This window comes from Metopolophium dirhodum, chromosome 1, assembly GCF_019925205.1.
Source record: "Metopolophium dirhodum isolate CAU chromosome 1, ASM1992520v1, whole genome shotgun sequence".
Classification (NCBI taxonomy): Eukaryota; Metazoa; Arthropoda; class Insecta; order Hemiptera; family Aphididae; genus Metopolophium; species Metopolophium dirhodum.
The window spans coordinates 140,015,964-140,038,523 of NC_083560.1; the positions used below are offsets into that span (position 1 = coordinate 140,015,964).

General features: G+C 30.1%; 2 protein-coding genes and 1 pseudogene across 2 annotated transcripts; 1 reads left to right on the forward strand and 2 right to left on the reverse strand.

Moving 5' to 3' along the window:
- Positions 1-10,991: 10,991 nt before the first annotated feature.
- Positions 10,992-16,752, forward strand: LOC132932819 (uncharacterized; annotated as a pseudogene).
- Positions 12,555-15,261, reverse strand: LOC132936687 (uncharacterized). The gene is made up of 2 exons (XM_061003452.1): positions 14,995-15,261; positions 12,555-13,871 (listed from the first exon to the last, which is right to left on the reverse strand). Exons 1-2 carry the CDS (start codon positions 15,079-15,081, stop codon positions 12,555-12,557), a joined length of 1,404 nt encoding a protein of 467 aa, XP_060859435.1. The 5' UTR covers positions 15,082-15,261.
- Positions 16,753-17,348: 596 nt separating the features above from the next.
- On the reverse strand, positions 17,349-18,740 carry LOC132932820 (SCAN domain-containing protein 3-like). Its single transcript, XM_060999175.1, has 2 exons — positions 17,729-18,740; positions 17,349-17,422 (listed from the first exon to the last, which is right to left on the reverse strand). The coding sequence occupies exons 1-2, from the start codon at positions 18,738-18,740 to the stop codon at positions 17,349-17,351; spliced, it is 1,086 nt and encodes a 361-aa protein (XP_060855158.1).
- Between the last annotated feature and the right edge of the window lie 3,820 nt (positions 18,741-22,560).

Sequence of the window (22,560 nt, forward strand, 5' to 3'; positions counted from 1 at the left end):
TATAATAAACTTGCAAACTCATTAAAAAAAGTTCTTGCAAAACATAAATCAAATACTTTCGAACAGAAATTACACAGTTTGTTGGCTGTAGATGGCAGTCTCTGGCGTGAAACCAAAAGGTTACTAAATTATAAATCTATCTCAACCCCTCTCAGAAAAGAAGATAACTCCTTAGCTATTAGTGATCCAGAAAAAGCAGCAGTGTTTCAATCACACCTTTCAAATATTTTCCAACCCCACGCTGATATTGTTGATAACCAACACATGTGTAACATTAAAAAATTTCTAGATTCCCCCTTATCAATAGGACCTCCTACAAAATACTACACTCCTAACGAGGTGAAAAACACAATTTTAAAATACTCTAACAAAAAATCTCCTGGCTTCGACCTAATAACCGCAGAAGTCGTCAAGTGTCTACCGAAAAAAGCAATCATACTATTAACTTACATTTACAACGCAATTCTAAGACTCTCTTACTTCCCTTTACTATGGAAATTCTCTCACATCGTTATGTTCTCCAAACCCAATAAACCACCTGACTCTCCTGGCTCCTACAGGCCTATAAGCCTTTTACCGTTCCTTTCAAAAATTTGTGAAAGGCTCATACTTCAGCGCATTTCCCCATATATTATCACCAATAACATCCTTCCTCCATCTCAGTTCGGCTTCCGCACCAACCATAGTACAATCCACCAAATACATCGACTAGTTGATGCCATCTCAATAACTCTCGAACGCAAACAATACTGTACCTGTGCATTCCTAGATATATCCCAGACATTCGATCGCGTCTGGCACGATGGCCTTCTATTCAAGCTTCGAAATTTTCTCCCCTCGCCACTTTTTCTTCTTATTAAATCGTACTTAACAGATAGATATTTCAAAATTCGCCTCGGTTCGTGCACCTCCGATTTAGCCCCAATCAATGCAGGAGTACCCCAAGGAGCCATTTTATCGCCTCTTCTTTTCAATATATACTACTCCGATCAACCCATTTCACAAGACACCCTAGTCGCCGATTATGCTGATGATAAAGCTATAATGTCGATCCATGAAAATCCAGTTACAGCTTCAGCCAATTTGCAATCCCATCTTGATCTACTCTCCCGATGGTATACCAAATGGAGAATCAAACTCAACCACAGTAAATCAGTTCACACTACCTTCTCTCTTAAACATGGTATTTGTCCGCCTGTCACAGTTGACAATATACCAATTCCTATGTCCAACTCAATAAAATATCTTGGCATCATACTTGATAAAAGGCTAACTTGGAACCAACATATCAAATCAAAAAGATTAATTTTAAACTCTCGCTCCCGCTCACTTAAAAATTTAATTACAAATAATAAATGGTCAAGTTTAAAAACTAAATTATTAATATACAAATCACTGCTAAAGCCAATTTGGTTATACGGACTACAGTTTTGGGGTACAGCCAAAAAAACGAACCTAAACAAAATTCAAACATATCAAAATATAACTTTAAGAAAAATCACAAACGCCCAGCCTTACATTTCTAATCTTACCCTTCATAACGACCTGCGCATGAAATCTATAGAAGAAGAATCTGTAATCTTTTACAAGCGATTCTTCTTACGCCTAAACAATCACGAAAATCCTCTGATTCAAAACCTAAATTCCTTAACGTTCCCGGAAAACCCTCGTAGGAGGCTAAAAAGAAGATGGTGCAGAGACCTCTTAAATTAAAAAAAAAAAAAAAAATGTGTACCTTACCCTCTGCTTAATAAATTTCCTACCTTCTTACTCCCACCTTCCTATCTTCAATTTTATAGGGTTACTATAGGGTGATTTCTTAATCAAGTCTTTTCATGTATAACTACTCTTTTCACATATACTTATCGTGCTATATTGTATAGATTGTATATTATCTCATAAAAAATAAAAAAAAAAAATAAAATATTCATATTATAGTGACTATTACACAATATTTGTAATTGAATAATATTATGTTACTTTGTTTTTAATATTTTAGGACAAAAATAGTGAGATTCTTTTAAATTCGTTTATTCTGGTCTTCTACAAATTGTAGCCCTACAAAAACCTTTGAAAGGGCGATGAGGTGTAACGAGCTGTGACTACGTATATATTAATAATAATGATATATTCAATAATAGACATAAATGCTGCAGGAGCACGTAACCCCGGGCGGCATACATCAATAAAACTAATAGTAATAATATCAGTAATCTCGGAAAGCCTACATCGATAGGAGTACAGGACTAATAGTAATAACATCAACGGTACCCCGCAACACGTGATAAGTATATGCACGCATTATCCATATTCTTGGAAATACGAATAATATAATAAGTATAAAAGATCATGACTTTGTACAAAATATATACTCCTAAAATAACATAATTATACGAATGACGTCTAAAGGTGACCTCAGGAGTACACAGAGATATACCGTTTTTATACTAAAAATGCCATAGGAGGGAGCTATTAGGAATACCCGACGAGGTACGTCGATGGACAAGTATCCATCAGACGAGCACCAGCAGAGAAACCACCAAGTCAATTATTAAGTCACATCTCGTTTACCAAAGTTATTAGTTAATTATTTTGGACTTAGAATATTTACGTTAAATTACAAATAAATATACATAACTCATACATTCAACTTGTTATTTATTTCAAAATACTTCCCTTATTGAGCTGAAGTAGTTGGTTCGTTACATTTTTGAGAGCAAAAGTTTTTATCTAATGCTTGTATTATTACAGAAATCCAACTGGAAGAACATTTAGAACAACCTTCCGTTTACACGTTAAGGCAAATTTGATGTGTTGAAATATACAATTAATATTAGTATTCAACCATGTAAAGATTGTAAACACACGTGCGTGTACAATGTCGTTTTCTAATAGATACTTATGCAGTTACGATATAGCTGTGTAACACCTTTACTATCACTTTCTATATTATATACGGATACGGGATGGCCTCGATTGTTCATATAAATAGGGCCTTTGATGTATGTAATAATCACTTGCACATACGCTGTCATACCGAGTGTACGCGGTGTGTGTGTGTATAGTCACAGTTTAATTGTCCAGTTGTACGTTATTATATATTATACTTATACATAATCATATTGTCGTGTTATTACTTATTATATTAATGCTAACATCATTAGTCCGTCAAGTTCCACTTTCAACAAGATGCAGCCAACCACACTCTCAAATTGTGAACCAGATGATGATATTCATTAATTAAGCGGAGATGATGGATTGTCTAAGAAACCTACTATTGAAGAAGAATTAAACTCATCAAGTTGCTCTTCTCTTTCATTGTCATCAATGGATGATTTAATATATGAGCAATGTGAACCAGGGTATGAACCTCAAATATCCTGAGAAAATTGTTCAAATAGTTACTTTGCTGGTTATTTGGCTAAGAAATGTACTCAGAAATTTAAATGCAGTAACTGTATAGGTACATTATTAAAATCTGATGAAGGCGATAAATTTAATCAACAAGAATTTTTAATTTCCTGTAGAAACTACGACTCTCAATCGTCAGATTTTTTTTAAAAAGGCCAACATCTAGTTTTACAGACTTTGTTAGTTTGGCACAAAAAATTATTAAGAAAACAGTAGAAAAAATGCCACACAAAAGATTACTTAAAAAGTTTTTTTTTAATAAAATAAAAAAAGAAATCTCCCATGTATGTAAATTTAGCGAATTATGTCAAGACCACTACAATTTCATTATAATTCATCCTATTAATTGTAAACTTCTTCGAGATTTTAACGGGAGATCAAAACATATAAACAAAAACTAGAGCAGAAAAATGTCCAAATAAACTAAGCATTTCAAAAAATAATTAAAATTGTAAAACTATTTGTTTAGTATTTTTTGTAATTATTATTATATTTTTATTTGTATTATTTTTATTTATTGTATTTTAAATAATAAATTACGAAAAAATTGTAAGTTACATATTTACATTGGAACTTAATGTCCTATCACTCCGATCATAACAAGTTGATTCAAAAGTAGAATGTTTTGAAAATTAATGTGTATTAGCTTTAAGTTACAAGAAATAGCAATTAAATAGGATGTTCAATTATATTGAATTGTCTTGAGCAGCGGAAAAAGTGAAATATATTATATTATAATAGGTTACATCTTTACGTTGCTACTTAATGACGCGGGCTGTCTTTATTAAATATGTAACTGTCAGCTTCAGTTCGTGTCCAGACAGCATATTAGCATTCTGGGGTCGGTCTCGGCACCGGTTATCATTTTAGCCTTCTGATTGGTCGTTTCTACTATCTATATAAAAATTAATATTAATTATCTATATAAAAATCTAATTTTCTTATCATATTATATTCTAGACTACTTGAGACATAATCTATATATAGAGTATGAGTAAGTATCATTAACCTTTAAAAGGGTTTTGACTTTTTGTAGGAAGCTTTTTAACACTTTGAGGACTACAGTTAATATTGAAAAAATTACGTTAGGGACGAATGTCGTGTGTAACACGTGATACCGGATTATGAATTATAGACTGAACAATATTATGTGAAAAATACGTTGGGGACGAATCACGTGCTAAACGCGTTATGCTTATTATGCTAAATATGGACAAATGATTTTTCCGCCATTAATCATCGTTATCCGGGGTTTTTTTCAAATTTTTCAAAAAATTACAATTTTGTAAATTGTTATCAGATTTATTATCTTTTTTTCTCATATAATTATTGATGTGTTACTTTATACGCACATATAAGTTACATATTACTTTTGTAAAAATGTCATTCACCTATGAGATATCAAAATTATACTGTTTTAATACAAAAAAAAAAGTCTAACTTGAACACTCATATGTATTTATACATAGGTAAATATAATTAAAAAGAAAAAAATGTATCAAGTTTATTTTATTGTTTATTAAAATCCTTTGTTATTTAATATTCATATAAATATAAATATAATTTGTTTATAATTATATACTTGTGATGGGTAATTAAAAAATTATAACATAATTAAAACCTTTCAAAAAACTATAGTCAAATAATAATAAAAAAACGTAAAACATAACACTTATAAAATCCTTTTTATAACAAAAACGAAATACATACTTAACACTATAAAGTAATATAACACGTACCTTCGTGTCAAATATAAAATATAATTAATTAAAAATAAATTTACATCCAATAGTTTTGTTTGGTATGGTAAATTTCAAAACATTCGTCAACACATAGTGGTATATTACAGCTACTACAATAAGAAGATGTTTCTTTTCTTCCTCGATTTCCTGTAGAACGCTTAGCTTTTTCAGCGCAAACTTTACATACCCTTCTTGGATGTGCTTTTGACAAAGTAGGAGGAATTTTAGAAATAAAATGACGACCTTTTAAACGGTTCTCCGAGCTTGAAACTTCATTAAATCGTGGGTAAGAATCTGATTGATTTGCCAACTATGAAGCCAAAATTATCATGAAGTTTCTGAGTCTCAAATTCTCGTTTTTGACATTTTTCGTTTTTTTGTGTAGAATAAAACTGTTCACTGTACTGACCATAAATAAATGAATGGATAAATAAATGGATAAATAAATGGAAAAACATTTTTTTCCACCATTTCATTGTTTTTCGATTAAAAGGGTAATATGCAATCATCTGGTCGCCATGGTCGACACCTGTTTTATATTTGTTATAGTCAATAATCACTTGTGGCTTAAACTTTTCTAAGGGCCCAACTTTACTTCTCACGGTTACCGGAGCTAAATCAGCATTATGAACTGTCGACATAACTAATACATCTCTTGTATCTTTCCATTTCAGGAACATTTGAGGACCACATCTAGCAAAAGTAATTTCACCTTTTAATAATTTTTGTTTAATTAAATCTTTTGGTAATTTTTTCCTATTTGACATGACTGTACCGACTGCATTAGTTTGTTTATTCCAGAGGTGTTTTAAAACTAAAGGACTCGTATAAAACCTGTCCATATAAATTGTGTGGCCCTTATAATAATAATCACGCAAGAGTCTATCATACAACGCACATATTGAATTATCCTGCTGTTCTTTACCCTAGTATATTTCGAAATTTAATGTATATCCGGTTTCAGGATCAGATAATATATACAGTTTCATACCATATTTCTGAGGTTTGTTTTTCATATAAACTCTAAAACTAATTCTTCCTCTAAATGGACAGATCCCCTCATCTACTGTTAAATTTTGAGCTGGTTTGTGAAATTTAGAACATTGCTTACTCAAAAAATCGGAAAATGGGCGTATTTTGAATAATCTGTCGTGATTTATATTTTCCCTTGGTACATATTTACTGTTGTCAACTAAATGCAACATGGATAATATTGATAAAAAACGGTCTCGTGGCATTACTTTTGGAGCAAAAGAACTTTGTACAACGGTATTTTGAGACCAAAAGTCCTTAAGTTGAGGTTTTGGTATAAGACACATATGCAAAATTACTGCAAAAAAAGAATATATTTCACACTCTTTAACGGGTAACCATTTATTCCATACAGAATTGAGCTTAAGTTTATTTGCTCTTTTTAATTTTTGAATGGTTGTATAAGCATATCTATTTGTTTCTTTTTTAATCATTTTTATAATATGATCAGGGAAAAATAATTTAAAAAAATCTAATTCATTAGATTGTGCTGACAAAGAAGTTGAAATATTTGGTGTAGACGAAAATACATGAGATTTCGGTTTAGTATTTTTTACTTTCCATTTATATTCTTCTGTTAAACCCATCCGAATACGATTATTTCTAACACTACTCCTTACTTTAGGTCTATTCAGATTTTTACGATTGTTAACTGCTACTAAATTAACAGGACTTGCAGTATTTGGCATTTCTTCAAAAGAGTGCAAACCCCCATAATTCAGCTGCGTTTTCCGAGTTGTGTTCGTTTTCATTTACGGCTAAGTTATTTTCCAACACACTTATATTCAAAATATATTCATTAGAAATATTATTATCAACGACGACTAAGTTCTCGGAGTATTCATTGTAAATATTACCAAAGTGTTCAACCACAGGTAAAAGATCGGTATAAACTGGTTCATCACTTTCAATACAGTTAACATCATCAAACTCGGAGCCACTATCATCAAAAAACTCGTCTTCGAGAACGCGGATTATATCTGCGTCATCCATAGTTTAAAATATATAATAAACTTGTGACACGAATATAAAACGTAAAAAAATAGTATACAGAATATTTTAGAATACAAAAACAGGACGCGTCTATAATATTTTATTATAATAAAATACAGCAATATAGTTAATAAACTGAAATATTATCAAAAAGTAGGTAATTCCTCAATCACAATCACAATGTCATGAATATTATTTATTATCACGGCGCGGCGCGGCAATGCGCGGTCGAGAATCGAATGAACAGAAATATTGTAGGTTAATAATTATTCTTTAGAAAAATCCTAAATTTCGATATTATTTTTACTATCGATTAAGAAATGAATGAAAATTATAGGAGAAATTCTGTATTTAATATCGATACTGGAAATCGAAAAACGCGTCTAACACGTGTTTCGTCTTTTATCAGTACAAATGACATGACGCGTTTGGCGCGTGATTCGTCCGAAACGTAATTCAATATACTATAAACCATCGTTTATTATAGTTAACTATAATGTCACGCGCTCAGTACGTGATTCGTCCGCAATGTTATTTTTGTAGTACAAAACATCGTTTATATTACGCTTAAGTATAACACGCATCTGACGCGTGGTTCGTCCCCAAAGTGTTAACTAAAAAATTCTTAAAATGTTTAAATTAGTGCAATTTAATAATAATTCATTTCGTTCTAATATGTTTTCTGAACGAGATATATGTAAATAGATTAGTATTCATAGTAAACAGACCAATACAAGCTGGTGTGTGAACAATAAATTGTCAAACAGTGAAAGTTCAAGATATGTTTGTAGGTAAGAAGTCAATACACACACATATATGTATAAATACAAGCAGTATTTATACAATTATATATTATCTACCTATTTTGTTAAGTTAAAATAATTGGTATGGTGTTTTAGAAAAGTCTATATGTGTCACCATAGTGTATCTAATAAAGTTAGTATTGAGAGCAACAAAAAAGGGAGATCAAAAAACACAGAATGCAAAGCTCAAATTGACATTAAAATTAAACTTAATACTAAGGACACAAGAAAAAAGGATAAATATATTAGAGTGAGTAGATAAGTTTCACTTATCCAATCTGCCAAGTCATTAAAAAACCTAGTTCAGTTATTAGATTCTGAACCGAGACAAATATTTTTTTATATACTATATATTCAACTTTCATCCATTTATTTTGCTTACTATAGCATAATTTATAATTTAAAATAATAAGATGGTTTACCAGCAATTGTTATATTTGTGGATGAACATAACCATAATTTAGCTTCTGCTGAAGCTTTATCTTTTTTAAGACCTACCAATGAAGTTAGAATAATATATAAATTATTTCAATGATGGTTTAGGTGAGTATTTATCTATTCTATAATAAATAATAATTAAATAATAGCTATTTACCTGGAAGTTAATAGAATAATAAGTAATATAGTATAATAAATTTGAACAGTACATTAAATACAATATCCTCAGATACAAAATATGTGCATATTACAAACATTTAACTATAAAAATTAATAATTAAATTCAACGAAATCAACATTTTTACATGTTATAATATTATATTACTTTAGGGAAAATTAGTTAAATATTTTGAAACAATAAAAAACTAAAATGTATGTACAATTACTCTGCCTCATATTACATAATAAAATGTACCTGAAATAGCATTTTATAAGCCACTTCATCTTGAAAAAAATAATTGTCAATCTAGCGAAGAAATAACAGAAATTATTGAAGATAATGTATTATCATCTCCAATAAGAAATACTATAGTTGAAACTGATGATCATCTTGATAATCATAATATTGATCAACAGTCGGATGAATATGTTAACTAGATTCAAGAATTAATTAAAACAAATTTTGAAAAATTTAAAAGTAATACTTCAGTTTCTGTACTCTCTAAATGTTTAGATCGTTTGAAGAAAGTTAAGTCGATTGCTACTTAGGAATCATTTTTGAGTACTGCTGGTAGTACTATATCACTAAGACATCGATCGCGTGCAACTATTCATCTACAGCCTACTACCATAAGTAGAAGAAAGCCAGGTGTCACAAGAGGTAGTAAACGTTTATTAGTATGACGACCAGTGAAAACAGACAATAACAAAAGAAATGTAATAAAAAGAAAAAGAAATTTAGCCGAAAATGTGAGGAAAAATGTCCCAAATGCCAAAGGTCATTGATTGCTATTACTAGTATCAACCTATTATGTATTTACTATTTTCATCAAATTTTATAAAGCATATTTTTATTATTATTATATACATATTTTATAATTACTATACTTAGGTACTTTATATAATTATTATAATTACTTTTTCTGTATTTTTTTTTTTTGTCTGTGTATTTATATTTTTAATAATAATAATAATACCAACATTTTTTTTAAAACATTCATTAATTTTCTCTAAAATATTATAATTACATAAAATGTAAAACGGCCAAGTTGAATTTTCCATTAATATTTTATTATTTGTAACATATGAGTAATATATATTACCCTAATTTCTAAGAATATTGTACCTTACTGTTAAATATTAAAATGGAAGATATATATATACAAGGGGTAAAGAAAAAAAATATATATATGCATAAGAAATAGGAAAACATGTGGGAAAATAAAGGTAAAAAATAGAACTAAGGTAAAAAGGAAAAAATATATATATATGATATTAAAATTATTAATTAATATTTTGTTAACACGGTGTTGGAGATGAAATACATAAGGAAAGTATATATATATTATGTAAACAAAAAGAAAATATTGTAATAACTTTGAGCATTGATATTATAAATACTAACACTAAAATAAGTGATATTGTAAAAAAAAATTATATATATGTCATAAGCATAAACTAACATAGATAATAATTAATAATGATATATTATAATACTAATTGTAATCTAACAAAAAGTTAACAAATGATAAATGAATTGTTTAAATACTAAATTGTACTTAATGTTGAAAATCAATGTAACAAAAATATATTGTGGATTGTACGTATATTTTTGAAAACAATAAGAGAATATTTCGAGATAATGTAACCAAAATATGTAATTGTAAAAGGATAATTATTGTACCTAAACATGATTGTAATAACTTATGAATGTAAAATTGTAAATTAGGGAAGGTGCTTGTACTGAATATTAAGAAATGAGCCACATTTTAATGTTTAGACAGTAAAATATAACTTTAAGAGGGGAGGTGTAACGAACCCAATAATACACATAATATAGTATTGTGATCGTTCCGCCTTAAGCTACATTTGGCAACATAAAAACTAGATAAACAATGGCACATTAATTCGACTAGATAAATCAAAGTCATATATGTGAATAGAAAACCTATGGGAAGATACCTAACCGAGAGGGCAATGCGAATCTTGTTATCTCATTACTACAATCTCACCTTAAATTATAAATGTATGAATATAACAATTAAATGTTATCTTGTTATCTCATTGCAATAGGTACTACAATCACAGAACAAACAGAAGGAAATCCTAAGGCTTATCGAAATACCATCCGACATTTCTAGATTTTAAACGTGCTGCCACGTACCGAGAAATTCTCTTTTTTTAAGTTTTCTGTGGTTTGTGGCTACACTGTTAATCTGCAATTCCACTCATAACAACAATAACAACAACAACAACACATGGCTAGCACGTCTGTCGATTTTCGTACTCCATCACGGTTACGTTTCGATTTTTTTGCGCTTCTAAGTCCAAACGTTTTTTGTATTTGCTGTTATTTGTTGTTATTTGCTGTTATTTGTTTTGGTATTGTATAGGTACATTATTTACCAAAATAATGTCTTTAATTGTTAAAAATGCCGCGGGTAGTAGATGCTCGTTGGCGTATTGTACCAGCATTTGGTCAAATAACAATGATGAAATACGGATATCATTTTTTAAATTTCCAAAAGACCATTCAAGGTAAGAACAAATTATATTTTACAGTATTTACTAACACTATGTCTAATTTAGTTTTAAATATGTTATTAATTACCCATAAAATTCAACATTCGTATTTACAAATGTGATTTAATAAGCACATGTAAATTAATATACATTGCTTATAATAATGTAACACATTGGACATCTATATAATTTGTATTTTATTTTTGAACCAAGATACTAGATGTTAAATATAATTATTATTACTTTAGGTGTGCTTCTTGGGTTGAAAAATGCGAAGCTCAATACTTACCGACTGCAGACCTTGATGTTCTTTACAAAACGTACAAGCTGTGCTCCTTGCATTTTGAAACAAACATGTTTCAAAATACTTTAAAAAATAGACTCACTAAGACTGCTATCCCGACTTTATTTGCCAAAAAACCAGCAGAGTATCAAGATAATTCTTTTGTCGGCTGCAAAAATTTTGAAATTTCAAATCTGTCGAGCGAGGGTAGTTTAATGGCTGATGACATTTTCTCAATTGATGACCACCCATCATGTTCAACACCTGGTATGCGACTTATTGTTTTATCAAACATTTATATTATTTTATTGCCTTTGTTTTTTACACATTAGGTGTATTATCTCATATATGTACAGTGTACTTGTTGGTTACTTATCCAATATTTTAATACAATTATTTGTGTTATTCTTTGTTTAGTTTCGTCTTCTTCACGGTCTATTATTGGTGGAAGTGTATCTGTGTCCACTTCTACAGAGATATGTGAAGCAACAACAGGCTCGCAAACTCCCGGACACTTGTCATTGAAAACCCCAAGGAAAGAGACTCTAAGAAAAAAACTTGCCGAAGCTCATACTGCTATCAAGAAATTGTAAAATGATGTTATTCGTCTTTCAGTATGTTTGGAGCAGTTAGTCACCATTCAAAATGTACTCCAATTAGTTGAAAAGTATATTTCACCTTCATTATTTATTGTGGTAAAAAATAATGTCCTTAATAAAGACAAAACCCCAAAGGGGAGGCGTTTTTCAAATGAAATTAAACAATTTGCACTTACAATCTATTTTCTGGGTCCTATACTATGTTCCACGAGAGACTGTACTCGTTTCGCGCAGCTGACTGACGCCGCCGACAGGGCGGAACCCCAATTTCTCCCACTCTTTACCGTCCGGCGGCGCGCAACATCGGTTATACACACCGATAATATTAATCACATCGTGTATACAGCGTACTGCAGTGTTTATCATTACGCAAAAAGTATAATTATTTTTTTTTTTTATAGTGTTACAGATATTTTTTTTATATAAATTAATAATAAACAAATACTATCATAAAAGAATTTACGTGTGTATTTTAAATGAATAAATGCAATACAATATAATTTAAAGTAACAATATTATACAATTATTTAAAATATTGATTTTAATTTTTAAATATTAATTATTTTTAATTTCAATCTGAGGAATCGGTACTTGTTTCTCCTGTTATAGTTAAAATATGTTGCAATTTTGGATCTAGTTCATCAAGCATCTCATCGGTAATTGACTCAATATCCCACATCTTATCTTCTTCTTTAGTTGTATGTTGTACAAAATTGGCCCACATTTCCGGAGTAACTTTTTGAACTCCATCGATCAGCAATTGCCGTACATCATTTAATTTGAACGAAGTATTATTCTGCTTCACATGATTTTTCACCACAGACCATGCTAACTCAATAGGGTTCAGTTCGCAGTGGTAAGGTGGCAAACGTAGGACAATTTTATTACTTTCCATCGCTTTTTCATCAATAACGTACTTGTCAGTGGTTCGAATCTCTTTGACCATTCGCATTAATTCTAATTTCACCATTTTCCTGTCAACTACTACATTCTTATCCTCCAACCATTGAATAATTTCATGTTTCTTCCAAGATACTTTTGGTGCGGGATCTAGCTTGACCGAATGGTACGACGCATTATCCATTACAATAATGCAATTGTCGTCTAACAGAGGTAAAATGCCACAAAACCAATCATAAAAGGAATCACCGTTCATTTCGTCGTGGTAGTCTGCTGTATTTTTTTTTGATTCAAAACACAGTAGACCACCCTCGACGAAACCGTTTGATGAACCTATATGTACCACAATCAATCGTTTTCCTTTACCTGTTGGATTTTTGGGTCCCGTAGTTAGTCCTTTCAAAAAAGCATCACGACTCGATGTTACGGTTTTGTCGACCCACACTTTGTTTGCACACTCGCCTGCATTGACCCACGTCTCATCGAGATAATAAATTGTCCGACCTTCACTTCTATAGAGCCTTATATCTCTAATGAAATCCCTGCGCCACAATACAAGATCTTCCCTCTCTGTTAGTGCACTATTACGCTGTCTTTTAGTGAATTCAAAATTTAAATTCCCCAACAGCCTATACAAACCAGTACGAGACAGAGTTGGAAGACTTGAATCTTCGTTAATGGCAACCAACACTCTATTTAACGTAGGTATTTCATGCCTGTACCAGAATCCATGTATTTTTCGACGAATAGCATTCTTGTCGAAATCATCAATTTTCTCGATGATGGTAGATCTTGTTTTTTTTTTGTTAGGTGAACAAACTTCTCCTTTTTGTCTGTAATCCCGAATTGTATTTTTTATAGTGGTTAAACCAATCCCTGTATCAGTTGACAATGACATCATTATATCTATATATTTCATTTTTGGTCGTTGAAGAAGATACTTTTTGTACAAATTAATGACGATGGTCTTTTGGCTGGTCCCGACAAACTAAAAAATAATAAAAATACCCTTATGAGTAATATGTAGTTACGCGTTACGCACTCTTAATAATTAAATTACATATTCGGAAATAAAAACATTTGTTCATTATTCATATTAAATTACAAATATTTCAAACATGTTTCATGTTTTAGGTAAAACAAGGTATACTTATATTTATACAGGATGTTTTACGAAGTTCTGACAAATGAAATAACTTGTATTCTATTTAATATTATTTTTATATATAATTCTTGGACGCTTGTACTACACGTAAAATATAAAATTTTTCATTTTTTATTTTTATATAGAAATTAAAAATTCTTAATTTATTTTGATTTAAATATTTTTGAAAAAATTCAAAATAGCCAATTTATAAACATATTGTAAAAAATCTATTTAACGTTTACAGTATTTAATTTGAGTAATCCGTTAGCCACTTATTTACGTTTAAATATTCGTTAAATTTACTGCTACTGGGCAATTTATTTATCATACCCAACAATAGAAACCAGAAGTCAAAATGAAATTAAATCTTAATTTAACGATACACATAACGATCATAATCGATAATATCTAATAAGTAATAAGTACAATGGTCATACAAAGACTACCCGTATTATGAGAACGTATAACAGATAACCGATAATCGCTTCTGATAAAACCACAGAATAAAATAGTTATCTCCGATTCATTTTGACTTCTGGTTTTTATTGTTGGGTATGATAAATAAATTGCCCAGTAGCAGTAAATTTAACGAATATTTAAACGTAAATAAGTGGCTAACGGATTACTCAAATTAAATACTGTAAACGTTAAATAGATTTTTTACAATATGTTTATAAATTGGCTATTTTGAATTTTTTCAAAAGAATTTTAATCAAATTTAATAATTTTAAATTTCTATATAAAAAATAAAAAATGAAAAAATATTAAATAGAATACAAGTTATTTCATTTGTCAGAACTTCATGAAACACCGTGTATATTATATGAGTAACATTTATAAAAAATTAAAATATAAATATTAAAAAATCATTAAATTAAAAAATAAATCTATGTTTAACATTTTTATTTTTTAAGGTGACTATCACAATTTAATATAAGCTAATTAAATATTACAAGATGCTTACCTTTCCTGGTTTATTCTTTTTAACGGGAGATGGTGTTGGTAAAGCTGATGATGTGCTTGGTTCATCATCTTCATCAGAAAATTGCATATTGATGAATAAATTAAAAAAACGGCGCTTGGCGGAGTAAAATTACAGGCGTGTATCACGTATTAAGAGTATATACAGCAAGAGCGTAATGAGTTGTTGCAATAATGCGATATCACGTGGATGTCGTGTCAATGCTAAACGCTACGTATGAGAGGAGTCGTTGCCGACCGCCGGGCCGACCAGTTGACGATCGTAACCGAATGGGCGAAAATGGTGGGGGATGCGCAGCGACGGACGAAAAAACGAGTACAGTCTCTCGTGGAACAGAGTATAGTGTCTTTCATTTGCTTCAAAGAAATTTTTGTCTTCCTACTATTAGAACTCTTAGAAAAATTACTTCTAAATATGAATTTCAACCTGGCCTTAGTGATTTTATGTCTAATTTTCTATCTTTCAAAACTAAAACTTTTTCTTCTGATGCGTTAAACTGCATTCTCTGCACGGACGAAATGTCACTCAAAACAAACTTATTTTATAACTTATCTAAAGATAAAATAATTGGGTTCAATCATTCAAAGTCAAGTAAAACATATGATCCTGCCAAACATGTCCTTGTTCTTATGATTAGAGGTATTAATCATAATTGGAAACAGCCACTTGCATATTATTTAATTTCTAATAGTTGTACAGGTAGTGATTTAAATAATATAATTGTTTCTACTATTCGAAAACTTAAGAATATTAATATTAATGTTAAAGCTTTTGTTACTGATCAAGGTTCTAACTTCGTAAATTTTTCCAAAGTCAATAGTGTTACTCCTGAAGAGCCATATTTTGAAGTTGACGATGACAAAATTATATATATCTTTGACCCACCTCATTTGTTGAAATCGACCAGAAATATGTTTTTCAAACACAATTTAATTGTTAATGATGATGTAATAGAAAAAATCCATGTTGATACTTTTTATAACTATGACTCAAAGTGTAATGTGCGAATGGCTCCTAAATTAACGTATTCACATATTCATCCAAGTCCTTTTGAAAGTATGAAGGTTAGATTAGCGGCTCATGTATTTAGTCATAGTTTAGCTGCAGGAATATCTGCTGCATGGAATCAGGGTATTCTACCAAAAACCTCTAAATGTACAATCAATTTTATTAATTTTATGGATAGATTATTTGATATTTTTAATTCATCTGATACACCAAATAGCAAAATATATAATAATCCTTTCACATATGATGGACATCAATTAGATCATTTAAAGAAAATGGTTGAAATGTTTAAAAACCTGAAAGTAATTAATAAGTATGATGGAACTGATGTGACTAAAAGAGTAAATTTTATTAATGGTTGGTTGTTAGCATATCGGGTTTGATAATGTTGTGGAATACCTTAAACCCTGAACAAAAAAAAAGATTTGCCCTTCAGACAGGTCGAATCAATCAAGACTGTTTAGAAAATGTGTTCGGTATATTTCGTTAACAACATGGTAATAGCTATAATCCTACACCCATTCAGTTCATTTGGGCCTTAAAAAAATATTTTGCCTTGAATATTTTAAGCATTCTCCAAATGCGAATTGCATTGAAGATCTTGATAGTGTTCTTTGTAAAGTAAATGAATTAAATAATGTTTCACCATCATTTCAAGAAATTGTTAATCCCAAACAATCAAAAGATAATCTTTTTAAATTCAATTCTTTCTCTATCGGTACTGTAGACTAGTGCTTCTCAACCTTTTTTGTTATAGGGCCCCCTAAATTTAATGTAAAACTGTCAAGGCTCCCTTCCATGGATGTAAAAGCAAAAAATAAATAAAAAAAGGTCATCAGTATTATTTTTTTCAATGATATACTAATATACTATACTTACATGCACTTATTTCACATTTTCACACAAATAAATTATTAAAATGTATAGGTGTATAAAACTTAAAAACATATATTATAAACAAAAAAAGAATCGGTAATAATAACTATAAAGAAATACAAAAATATTCAGTAATAATGTTGATTTGATTTCAAACAAAGGCTAGGTTAATAATAATAATAAATAATAATAATAAAAAATGTGAATTAATTTTATTAATGTGACGGTTGGGCTTGCATATTTTCGCATAACATATTTATGTCAGGTGTGATATTCGAAACTGAAATACGCAAGTTTGATTCTAAAGACTGTTGTGAAATGCAGGATCTATGTTTGTTTTTTATAATTTGAAGTTGTGAAAATGCAGTTTCACAAAGATATGTTGATGCGAAAGGTATTAATATAAGTAAAGCCGCTTTTGAAATTACAGGATACTCTTGCTGTCGTCTTAATCAAAATTCGGTAAGTTCTTTTTCATTAAACTCGGTTTCAAGAGTTGAGTCTTCTCTAATTTCAATTAATTGCTCTTTTGCGGCCCATGAAATATGATCGTATTTCAAAGAAATAGAAAATGGTTTTTTTACCCAATCGTCTTCATTATTTTTATTTAAATTTGGAAAATATTCAGATAAAAATTTTAGTACTGAAGACAAATGATCAGTTATTATACTTGAAACTGAAGTTGTCATTGAAAGCTCATTAACGGTAAGAAAATCGTGTAAGCTCGTAAACATTGAGGAATCTCCATTTTTAAATGCGTTTAACCAAGAAGACAATTTTTGTTTAAATGCTTGAAGTTTTGAGGTAAGTATTAAAATGTTGGTACTCTTACCTTGAAGAGATAGATTTAATTCATTAACTTTATCAAAAAAATCTGCTAAATATGAAGTTAAACACATACATTTTGCATTACTTAAAAGTGCAGATAAATCGGGTTTAATATCACGAAGAAATATGCGGAGCTCATCACTTAGTTCTATAACTCTTTTCAAAACTTTTCCACGGGATAGCCAACGTACGTCTGTATGGAATAGTAATGTATTATGGTTGGATCCCATATCTTCACATAAAATTTTAAAAAGTCGAGAATTTAGGGCACGGGTTTTCACAAAATTGACCATTGATACTACGTCATTCATAATTGAATTCAGTTCACAGCCAATTTTTCGAAAAGTTAAATGTTCTCTATGTATAATGCAATGAACAAATCTTATATCAGGAATAACTTTCATCACTTCTGCTTTAAACCCTGATATTCTACCAGTCATTGCTGCTGCTCCATCTGTACATACACCAACACATTTGGTCCAGTCTAATTCGTTTATAATAAAAAAATCATTTACTTTTTTAAATATATCTATGCCTTTTGTTGTCTCGGAAAGAGTTTCACAAAAAAGTAAATCTTCATTTATTTCTAGATTATATTGATATCTCACAAATACCATTAACTGGGCATTATTTGTAAGATCTGTCGATTCATCGAGTTGTATTGCTAAAGTGTCACTATTTTTAATTTGAATTAATAATTGAGATTTCATATAATCCCCCATATAGTCTATTCTTCTTTTAATAGTATCATTAGAAACAGGGATGGACCGTAATGCATCTGCAATTTTATCACCGTGTACAATTTCACATATTTTTATTGCTGCAGGTAAAACCAAGTTTTCTCCAATAGTAAAACTTTTTTTAGCTTTAGCAATTAGTAAAGTCATTTCAAAAGAAGCTTTAAGAAGTGTTTTATTTAAATTAGTATGTTTATCAAAAAAAACTACTTGCCGACTTTGTTCTGATGCTTTTCTTTCAAAAAAATCAGACGTTTTATTTTGGTGTTCGGGGTGCATAGTAATTAAATGTCTACTTAATTTTCCAGGTCTCATGCAATCGTTTGAGAGTGTATTTGAACATATGACACACATCGGTCGTTCTTCCTTATTTACGCACGATGCAATAAAACCAAATTTTATATATTCTGAATTGTACTTGCGTTTTTTTTTATTGTTTGCAGGTAAAAATTCATTTTTTCTTTTGCTGGTTGTTGAACTAGAATTATCTGTTTCTGGAAATCTTATGTTACTAGTTGAAGTAGAAGTATCTGATTTTATATTTCCTTTCAACCACTTTTCCATTTTAAACTTAAAATAATATTATTAACACCACACGTCCACACGAAACACACGATATCGAGCAAAGAAACGCGACTGTACTGCAAAGGCTTTACATCATTAAAGTTATCATCATTTTCGATAGTTTAATCTTTAATAGATTATTATTATTATAAGATTAAAGTAGGTAATCTAATAACTCTAATGTGAGATAAACTTTCCCGATGTAATAACAATTTTATTATTATTTAAGAACAGTAATCTAACATTAGACTTTATCGACAATGATTAATCATATGGTCGGTTATAATGGTAATATTATAACTGAATAACCGAAAATATTTTAAATAAAAAAAATATTTCAAGGCCTCCAATCATATAGCCACGGCCCCCAGGTTGAGAAGCACTGCTGTAGACTACAGAAAATTAAATATTCCTGAAACTAATGCTTTAACATATATATGCGGATATCTAATGAGAAAATGTTTAGAAAAACATGTTTGTCAGGATTGTATTAATTATGCTAATTATCAACAAAACCTTGAACAATCTTTTCTTTTATGTTTTTTCAAATCTACTTCTAATGACAATTCTCTTTATGGAAAATTATTAATGCCACACGATGACTTTTACAATTATATAATTAAATTAGAAAGTATTTTTATTGAACATTTTCCTTCCTTAGCAACTGAAGACAATGTAGGGGCTAAGTTAAAAGATTTATTAGTAAACACACGTTTAAAACACCCTTGTGAATATTTTAACAAAACATTTTTATTAAATTTATTTATAAGGCTTAGAATTTTTTCATCCATTAAATTTTTAAATAAATCTTTAGTATCAGAAAGAGTTAGGAAAAATAGAAAATTAACGATTTTAAAACATTTGTAATTTATGATTTTTGTTTGTATTAATTTTATTATTATTATTATTATTATTATTATTATTATTATTATTACTATTATTTTTAGTTTAACTTTATTATTTTGTAATTTTTTACTAAAGTACTAATGTGCTTTCATAATTAATATTCCTCATTTGGTAACTATAAAAGTCTGAATTTTCCTATTAAATAAATTATAATGTTAACTTGTTATGCGTGTTGATTGTTATATTTGTTTTATTATTTGTACGATGATGTAATTTGTTTTTGAAACTTTACAAAAAAATAAAAAATAAATTGAATTAGGTTTGATTGTTTGAATATAATAATATATTAGAAATTTGAACAAATAAACAGTGCTGTACGATATAAAAAAAAAAGGGAAATTCCCGGTACGTGGCAGCACGTTTAAATTCTAGAAATGTCGGACGTGGTTTTATCATCTCCCATAAGAGCCTATGTTAAATGAAATATGATTCCCTTCTGTTTGTTCTGTGCTACAATCTCACCTTAAATTATAAATGCATAAATATAACAATTAAATATTGTTATGGAATATGCATATGTATTATATGTATATAAATATGTATGTAGTGCATAGTATCTAGAATGTAACGTATGGCGTATAACATATATTGCAAACACGATAACAGGATACGATTCTCGGAATAACCAGACGTGGAAATGTATCAATGATTAATTGAACAACGTCCTGTGAAATCCGAAGTCGATAGACTAATAAATAAGTCGATAGACTGGGGGGGAAGTAGGAGAGCAGGAGGCCCAATAAAACCAGACCCGAAACAGCCTGTAGATCAGACGTGTAACACCACAGCATAGGCGAGCACCTTCACGAATGACAACGCAACAACTTGTCAAATTGTACTTGGAGTATTTTCAATAAACAACTAACTTTTCAACCAGTTTAAATTATTTATCAACTCTACCTGAAGAAATCCTCTACAATCGGTCTTGCTACCTGCAACTTTATGAACTAAGCAGTTAACCCAAGTGCTAGATCATAACAGCGACCACCACTTAAAAAAAACCTGCCCAAATCAACAAGAGATATTCAAACAAACATCATTACTCCACACCAAAATAACGGTCGAAGAGCCCCATAAAAAAAAAGAAACCATTCAATGCTCCAACTGTCAGGAGTACAGACACTCCAAAAGTTATTGTGCTCATCCTCCTAGATGTGTTCGCTGCACCGATTTCCACCCTACCCATCAGTGCACCAAATCAAAAGATACACCTGCTACCTGTGCCTTGAGTGGAGGTGATCACTCAGCGAATTATCGCGGTTGTCCAGTCCACAAGAGCCTACAACGTTTCAATCTAAAGTCAAACTCAAATTCTAAAAATTATGTGAACAATAACACTAATGTAAACAAACGGGGGATTCAATCCAGTGTAAGGACCCTTTTCAACCCACCTAACATCACTGATAATAAAACTTTTCCTAACCTTATCCAAAATCCTCAGATCCAAAATAATTCAAATAAAACTGAACCCCAATCCAATCCTCCCGATATTATATCAAATAATCAATTATCATCCTTCTTAATAGAATTCAAACAACTCATTAATCCCCTAATTCAATTACTTACCACAGTCATTAATAAATTAATTATCAATAATGATAAATAATCAAATCAACAATAAAAATTTTAAAATCATTCTCTGGAATGCTAACGGCCTTGAACAAAAAGAACCAGAACTATTAAACTTTCTTTTAGAAAATCAAATTGATGCAGCTCTTATCACTGAAATCCTCTATAGTCTATACAAACAATTCTAAACATTTCTTTCCTGGCTACAAGGTTTACAGTACCAATCACCCTGATGGGACGTCGCATGCCGGTTCCACTATCTTAATATCATCTTCAATCCAACATTATCCCCTACCATGCTTTCAATTCCCCTCTATCCAAGCAACAAACGTTTCAATTTCAATAAATCATATTCCTATAATTATCTCGGCAGTCTACTGTCCTCCTAGGCCAAGTATATCACAGTTACTTATAAATCAATTTTTATCCTCATTAGGTCGCACCTTCATAGCTGGAGGCGATTTTAATGCCAAACACCTATTATGGGGTAGTCGTGTTGAAAACCCCAGAGGACGCATTTTCTTTAATTCCATACAAATGAACAAGCTCTTAGTCTTTCCCCCCCCTGGTCCAACCTACTGGCCAACTCATCAAAACAGACAACCTGGGGCTTGTTTCATAAAAAAGACAAGTCGAAATGGACCATATGTAAACTTGTAAATTTCATTCACTTGTTAACTTTGTGTTTCATATAATATACAAGTTGACAAGTTGACCTATGACAAGTGACAATTGACAAGTTAAAGAAAACCTGGAAAATATTGTAAAAAAACTTGTTTTTTGTTTCATAAACAACAATGATTTGTAAAATATATTGAAAATATGATAACAATTTGACTAGTCCCTGAAGTATAGTTTTTTAAGTGACAATTGTTATTAATATTATTTCATTATATTATTCTTCAAAATTTAGAGAACTTTTTTTAAAATTTGGTCATCTTCATCATCAAGTTCTTCTGACAGCGACGATGAAAATGTTATCATTCGTCGAAGAAGAATATTCCGTCCAAGAATTAATAATAATTTTATGGCTGAATATGAATACAATGAACGGTTCAGA

Coding starts and splice junctions, on each gene's coding strand:
- LOC132936687 (XM_061003452.1), bottom strand. CDS start 15,081: ATGCAATTTTCTGATGAAGATGATGAACCAAGCACATCATCAGCTTTA. Junction 13,872..14,994: donor AAAAGAATAAACCAGGAAAG/GTAAGCATCTTG, acceptor ATTATTTTTTAG/TTTGTCGGGACCAGCCAAAA.
- LOC132932820 (XM_060999175.1), bottom strand. CDS start 18,740: ATGCACCCCGAACACCAAAATAAAACGTCTGATTTTTTTGAAAGAAAA. Junction 17,423..17,728: donor ATTAAATCTATCTCTTCAAG/GTAAGAGTACCA, acceptor GGGCCGCAAAAG/AGCAATTAATTGAAATTAGA.